The sequence below is a fragment of the Tupaia chinensis genome, unplaced genomic scaffold (genome assembly GCF_000334495.1).
Source record: "Tupaia chinensis unplaced genomic scaffold, TupChi_1.0 Scaffold000567_1, whole genome shotgun sequence".
Classification (NCBI taxonomy): Eukaryota; Metazoa; Chordata; class Mammalia; order Scandentia; family Tupaiidae; genus Tupaia; species Tupaia belangeri.
Window position 1 is genome coordinate 2,879,634 of NW_006160080.1, and position 7,372 is coordinate 2,887,005.

The 7,372-nt window shown below is 45.7% G+C and overlaps 1 protein-coding gene across 1 annotated transcript; it reads left to right on the forward strand.

The window, feature by feature from the left end:
* The first annotated feature begins 1,731 nt into the window (after window positions 1-1,731).
* On the forward strand, window positions 1,732-2,157 carry LOC102501318 (glycine cleavage system H protein, mitochondrial). Its single transcript, XM_014591367.1, has one exon. The coding sequence runs from the start codon at window positions 1,732-1,734 to the stop codon at window positions 2,155-2,157; it is 426 nt and encodes a 141-aa protein (XP_014446853.1).
* The last annotated feature ends 5,215 nt before the right edge of the window (window positions 2,158-7,372 follow it).

The window sequence follows — 7,372 nt, forward strand, 5'->3', positions numbered from 1 at the left end:
CGAATCCTAGATGTAAATGGTTTCTGGTTTGTTTTTTTTTTTTAGAGTTTGTGTGTGTGTGTGTGTGTGTGTGTGTGGCTATAGGGCACATACGCTTGCCAGAGAGACAGAGAGAGAAAGAAAGTGAGAAATCACCCTCTAGGAGGATGGCCACACCCCAATCCCTTCTTCTCCATTCTCCTCTCAGGATTTTGGGGATGCATGCACAAGCGCCCAGTGAGTTTTAAGCCACCAGGTCTGGAATTCAAACTGTGGTCAACTACATGGAATTCCAGCAACTTAACCATTATGTATGTCACTGTTGGTCCTGAATTCTGAATAGTTTCTAATGATCCCTAACTTTCTCCCAGGTCTGGCCAGTAACCGATGCCCAGGAATCTTTACCAGTATTTAATTCTCTCAGGAAGCTGTCATTGTGTCAGTTTTTCATTTCTTTATTTTGTTGTTGTTGTTTTTTGGGGAGGTTTTTGCTGTAGGGTGCATGTGCTCGCCAGAAAGACAGAGAGACAGAGAGACAGAAAGCGAGAAATCACCCCCCAGGGGGGATGGTCACGCCGCAATCCCTTCTCCTCCATTCTCCTCTCGGGATCTTGGGCACGCACGCACACGCGCCCAGTGTGAGTTTAAGCCACCGGATCTGGACCTCGAACTACAGTCGACTACATGGGAGTTCAGCGACATAGCCATTACACCAATTACACCAATTACTGGTCTCCAGTCTTTTCATTTCTCGTCTATCTCGAAATGACCCAAAATTCAGTTTGTCTTCCTTTGCAACCCCACAGTACTTTTTTTTTTTGACCCTCCATTGGCTGTCAGATATTTCTGCCCAAAGGAGATTCTGGAGTCACAAGCCTGGGTTTCGATCTATGCTCAATTACTATCTGTGACTTTGAGCCAATTACTGAACCTGCTACATTTGATTCAATTTATTTCCCAGGAGCCTAGCTCAGCAATGGATGCAATTATCATTTATTGAGTTGGATCCGATTTTGCAAAATCCCTGGTTTCATGTGTCACTCTTGCTTTGCCCCCCTATTTTCAACTGAAAGCAGGGGATATTGATCACATATTCAAGATGCAGAGCAGTGAAGAACAGAGAGAATGGCATGGTAACTAGAGGGAAAAGTGAAGGCTGGGACCAGCGAATGACGTAGTGGTTATGTCGCTGGACTCTCATGTAGTTGACTATGGTTGGAGTCTAGGACTTGGTGGCTTAAAACTCACAGCGTGTGGGCATGTGTGCTCAAAATCCTGAGAGGAGAATGGAGGAGAAGGGATGGCAGTGTGGTCATCCCCCTGGGATGTGATTTCTTGCTTCCCATCTCTCTGTCTCTCTGGTGAGTACACGTGCCCTATAGCAAAAATCTCTCTCCAAAAAAAAAAAAGCAAAAGGCTTTTCCAGGACAGTGAGGACTTGCGGGTAGCTGAAAAGTGGAGGAATTAACTGGGTAGGTTCAAGAGCTGGAAAGGGAAGGATCTTTGCAGGGCTGATGACTGGGAATGGACGGGAAGGAATTCCATCATGAGTACCAATGGAAGGAGTTTGCCTTTATTAAAATATATATATATTTTGAAAGCAATAAAAATCTTCTTAAATAGCAATTAATAGTAATTAGCTTAGAAAGTCATCATGCCGGGCGCCACGACCTGCCACACCCCTGTGACCATGGCGCTGCGAGTGGCCTACAGCCTGCATCCAGCCTTGACGCCTGCTGTGCCCTGCCCGCCATGCCCTTCCCATCTCAGCCCTGGAGGCTGAGGGCGGGCGTCAATAGGTCGCTGCACTCGGGACCAGCTCAGCTGTCGGTGCCTAAACTCACGGAGAAACATGAGTGGCTAACAACAGAAAATGGTACTGCAACAGTGGGAATCAGCAGTTTTGCACAGGAAGCTTTGGGAGATGTTGTTTCTTGTAGTTTGCCCGAAGTTGGGTCAAAACTGAATAATCAGGATGAGTTTGGTGCTTTGGAAAGTGTGAAAGCTGCCAGTGAACTCCTTTCACCTCTGTCAGGAGAAGTCACTGAAATTAATGAAGCTCTTGCCGAAAATCCAGAACTTGTCAACAAATCTCGTTATGAAGATGGTTGGCTGACCCAGATGCCACTGAGTAACCCTTCAGAACTAGATGAACTAATGAGTGAAGGACTTGTATGAGAAAAACATAAAGTCTATTGAAGAGTGAAAGTAGAACCCTTAAATAAAGTAATGGAAAACAACTTAATCCAGGCATAGTTGCCTTAAATTAGTGGCTGATAGAAGACTTAAAATTGCAACTTTTAGCAATACTGGTGGGAAGAGAAACGACTCTGAACACCATTACTGGAAAGAAGTACCCCTGCTACACCTTCTGCTGGCCCCTGAAAGGTGCATTTCTAAGAAAAGTTATGGCCATCATGGGTGGCCTCTGCCACTATAGTGTCGGTGCAAGAGTGTCTGGAAGCTTACCGTCTGGTGCTATTTGCTGAATGCAAGCCTTTTTAGGCTTTCTTCTTTTTGTATTTTTATTTTTATTTATTTATTATTATTTTTAAATTTGCTACAGGGCACGTCCACTCACTAGAGAAAGAGACAATGAGAGAGAGAAAGGGAAAGTGAGAAAGCAAGACTCCAGGGTCAGGACTCGAACCACGATCAGCCATGTGGGATTCCAGTGCCTTAACCCCCATGCCACCTATTGGCCCTCCACCCTTTTAGGCTTTCAAAGAGAGAGGTTGTAACTCTTAGGAGCCCTGGCCTCTTTGGAAATCAGGTGAAAATACAGACCCTCCCCTAAGACAGGCACAGGAATGCACACAATCAATCAACATTTTGCATGTGATTGGTGGGGAGCCGTGGATCTCAAAATCCAGAACATAAGTCCTGGATCTCAGTGTGAGAATTCCTGCCCTGGAACTTTTAACTTCACCCCCCTTTCATCAGTGAGATTGAAATACTTTATTTCCATTAATTAGAAAATGCTTGAATTAGAAGTGTTATCAGCAACCTAGTGCTCCCCAGAGTCCCTTCATAGCACAGCTGAGACAGCTGAGATGCAGAGACGATAGGCTTGCAAATTCTCTTTAAAAACCCTATGCCGAGGCCAGCAGTTGGCATAGTGGTTATGTCGCTGGCCGAGTCCTGGATCTGGTGGCTTGAAAATCACACCCAGTGTATGTGCGTGCATGGCCAAGATCCCAGGAGGAGAATGGAGGAGAAGGGATTGCGGTGTGACCATCTCCCCCGTGGGTGATTTCTCACTTTCCCTCTCACTGTCTCTCTCTCTCTCTCCAGAGAGTGAACGCACCTTAAGACAAACACTCTAAAAAGAAAAAAGTCCCCAAAACCTATGGTCTCCCTACCATTGTGTTTTCTACCATTGTCCTTCTCATCTTCCACTCCTGCGCAGGAGTAGGGTGGAGAGGATGAGTTTAGAGTGCTCTGGGAAACTTCAAGTGTATTTTTGCGTAAGGTGAGTGTTATGGGTGTCCTCTCAAATCCAGATGTTGAAGTCCTAAATCCGAATGTGACTTTTTTGGGGAAAGAGGGTCATCACAGGTGTATTTAGTTAGATGATATCAAACTGGAGTAGGGCAAACCCTTAATCCAATATGACAGGTATCTTTATAAAAGGAGGAATCTGGGACCAGCAGTTAGTGTAATGGCTATGTTGCTGGACTCCCATGTAGTCAACCATGGTTCGAGTCCCAGACCTGGTGGCTTAAACTCATGCCGGGCACATGTGCATGCGTGGCGAAGATCCTGAGAGGAGAATGGAGGAGAAGGGATTGCGGCGTGGCCATCCCCCCTGGGGGGTGATTTCTCGCTTTCTGTCTCTATGTCTCTCTCTGTCATTCTGGTGAGTGCACGTGCCCTATAGCATAAACTTCTCCAAAAAAAAAGAGAAATCTGGACATAGACATGCTTTCAGGCAGAACACAGTGGGAAGATGAGGGCAGATTGGAGTGATGCTTCTACAAGCCAAGAAACACCAATGATTTGGTGGTTAAGGTGGTTGGATCCCACATGGCCCACTGTGCAGTTTGAGTCCCGGACACAGTGGCTTGAGAAACACACTAGGTACATGCATGTATGTGCCCAAAAACCTGAGGGGAGAATGGAGGAAAAGGGATTGCAATGTAACCATTCCCCCTGGGGGACGTTTTCTCATTTCTTTTCTCTCTCTCCTATCTCTTTCTCTCCCCCCCCCCTCTTTCTGTTCTCTCCAGGGAGCACACACAATCTCTGGCAAAAAAAAAAAAAAAATTTTTTTACAAGTGAATAGCTGAAACATGAAGCATAGGCAGAAGATTTCTCAGATGGTGTCACTTTGGCACCATTGTCCCCTCAAATTGTTTAACTCTGACTAATTCTTTTCCCCAATTTGACATTTTGAAAGAAAACTTTTGGAAACATATTTCGTCTGCCCTAGAGGCAGAGAAACGTTTAGTGGCTGAGTGGCGTTCATTTCAGTGGCAGTCACAGTCACCGAATAAAACCAAACACTTTTGGAGCTCTAATTAATCTAAAGAAGGTACAATTACCAGGGAACCAGGACTTCAAGAGATGAGAGTACTTGTCCAGAGTCACCCCACGGAGGGAGCAGCGAGCTCCTGACAAAGCTGAGGGTATGTGTGTGGGATTGAATATGGCAGCGCAGGGGCAGGCCCACATGCATTTTCCCCTCCTTATGCCCTCTCCCAGGCTACAGAGATTGCCACACAGATTATCTTTCAGCAAAAGCTTTCTTGTTCTAAAGGCAGGGCCCACTTTATGCACAAGTCTGCTGTAGTTCTCAAGAGGGGGGTCTATTTTGTGCCCCAGGAGACATTTGGCAATGTCTGTCTGGTCTGGAGGTACAGGTTGTCACAGTTGGGGGAGTTGGAGGTGCTACTGGCATCTAGTGAGTAAAGGCCAGGACTGCTGCTAAACACCCTACAATGGGCAGGACAGCCTCCTTCACCCCAACAAAGAGTGATTCAGCCCAAAACAATAGTGCCGAGGCTGAGACACTGCGGTAGAAATGAATTGAGTAGACTTTCCAGGCAGTGCAAAGCACTATTCTCAGCTCTACAAACTGCCTCTCCGTGCTTGTCTCACTGACTTAAAAAAAAAAAAATTGCCAGAGGGCACATGTCCTCACCAGAGAGAGACAGGGAGAGAGAGAAAGAGAGGGACAAAGCACCTTCCGAATGGGCTATGATCACACCACAATCCCTTCTCTCCCATTTCTCTATCCCTTCAGGATTTGGGGCATGCACACACACACCCTGCATGTCTTTCAGGCCACCAAGGCCGAGACTCCAACAGTGGTCAGTCATGTGGAATCTGGTTCCCTCAATCACTAGGCCATGAGGTTGTACCCCTCCCCCACCTTTAAAGATAGAAAATTTGAGGCCAGCAGGTTGCATGGTGGTTAAGGTGCTGGACTCCCACATGGCTGACTGCGAGTAATCACCCCCCAGGGGTGTGGCCACGCTGCAATCCCTTCTCCCTCACTCTCTTCTTGGGATCCTAGGCACGCACGCACATGCGCCTGGTGGGAGTTCAAGCCACCGGGTCCGGGACTCGAACTGCAGTCAACTACATGGGAGTCCAGCGATGTAGCTATTACGCCATCTGCTGGTCCCTCGCAGAGCTACTTTTGAAAGAGCGAGGGTAAGAGATCACTGGGGCATTAAACTTGTGGAGGCTGGGAAAAGGACCAAAAAGGAAGATTAGGGTCCCTAAAACAAACGCTATTGCCTACAGTTTGCCTTGTGTAAATGCATTCATTGGGCCCAACCAGTGGCATGGTGGTTGAAGCAGCTGGAACCCACATGGCCGACTGTATGGTTGAGGTCTCACAACTCAGCAGCTTAAACAACAGGCAGGGTGCATAGGGATGTGTGCTCAATATCCCAAAAGGAGGGAGCAATGGAGGAGAAGGGATTATGGCATGACTGTGCCCCATGAGGATGCTTTTTCATTTTTCCTCTCTCTCTGTCTCTCTCTAGCAGGCACACCCACACTCTGGCAAAACAAAACAAAACAAAAATTTAAAAAGCATTCATTGTAGATAACGTTTCCAAAGGAGCCTAAGATACAGCAACCGTTTTCCTAGTTCAAGACTCTGTTGCTTGGAAGCCAGTAAACAGATGAGACATGTTGAAGTATCCTATCCACGAAGTTTTGAAGTTATGTGTGTTACACTAGTGAAGTTGGTTAATGAGAAAATAAACTGTTTTGCTTTTATTTGGTTAGTCTATGTGATGTTTTCATGAGTTGATTGCCTCGTTTATGAATCAGTAAAGTAACAGCCGTTTCCTTCCTTCTTTTTTGTGATTACATTTTGATTATGTCTGTGTTTATTAACAGTTTGGAGGAGAAATAATCAGGGAAATATAGCTTATGATGACTGACTGTTCCATTTGTGTATACCCACTGTGATAAGTACAATGTTTGCTATATAATAGGTACTTACTAATTTTTGTTGGAAGGATAAACTCAAGCCAGTCTGGCCATTTGCTAAGCAATTCTTGTGGGGGGCAGAAAGATTTTACATGTGAGAGGCTAATGGAATTAGTTGGAGTGAACAAGTTGAATTATTATTATTTTTTTCAATTTAATTTATTGATTGATTATAATTTAACCACAGAAGGATAGAGAGAGGGGGAGAGAGAGAGAGAATGAGCGAGCGAGAGAGAGAGAGAGAGAGAGGGACAGTGAGAAAGCAAGGCAACAGGTCCAGGACGTGAACTGCAGGTGGCCATGTGGGTGTCCAGCACCCTAACCACCACACCACCTGCCAGCCCCCAAGTTGAATTATTGATAGATGTCGATCAGTTTCAAAATCTCTCTCTCCTATTAGAACAGTAATATAGTCTCTCTTGATTTGGGAAGCCAGCGTGTGCAAATTCATATGGTTTTTTGCCTGAAGCATTGTATCAGTTCTCTGTTGCTATATAACAAACTACCCCTAAAATGCAGTGGCTTCCAATGATTTACTTTGATCAGGAATTTGCCCCTTGAGAAGGGCTGGGTGCAGACTGGTTATCTCTGTTTCACTCAGTATCAGCTTGGGTAACTCGACTAGTGCTGGAAGATTAACTCCCCAAAGTGGCTCACCCACATGCCCAGTAAGTTAGGACTAGTTGCTGCTTCCTTTCCATGGTGACCTTTCCAGTGGGTGGCTTGGGCTTCCTCACAATACACTGCCCAGGGAAAAGCAATGAGAATCCCAAGAGTACCGAATGAAGTCTATATTGTAGTTTATAACCTAGCCTTGGAAGTCACAAAATGTCATTTTTGCCATAGTCACAAGCCTACCAGATATGGAGGGACAAAACATAGACTCCCCTCTCTCAATGGGAGGAATGTTAAAGCCTCATCGTAAGAAGAGCCTATGGGATTA

Excerpts from the sequence above, each read along its gene's own strand:
- LOC102501318 (XM_014591367.1), top strand. The coding sequence starts at position 1,732 with ATGCCCTTCCCATCTCAGCCCTGGAGGCTGAGGGCGGGCGTCAATAGG.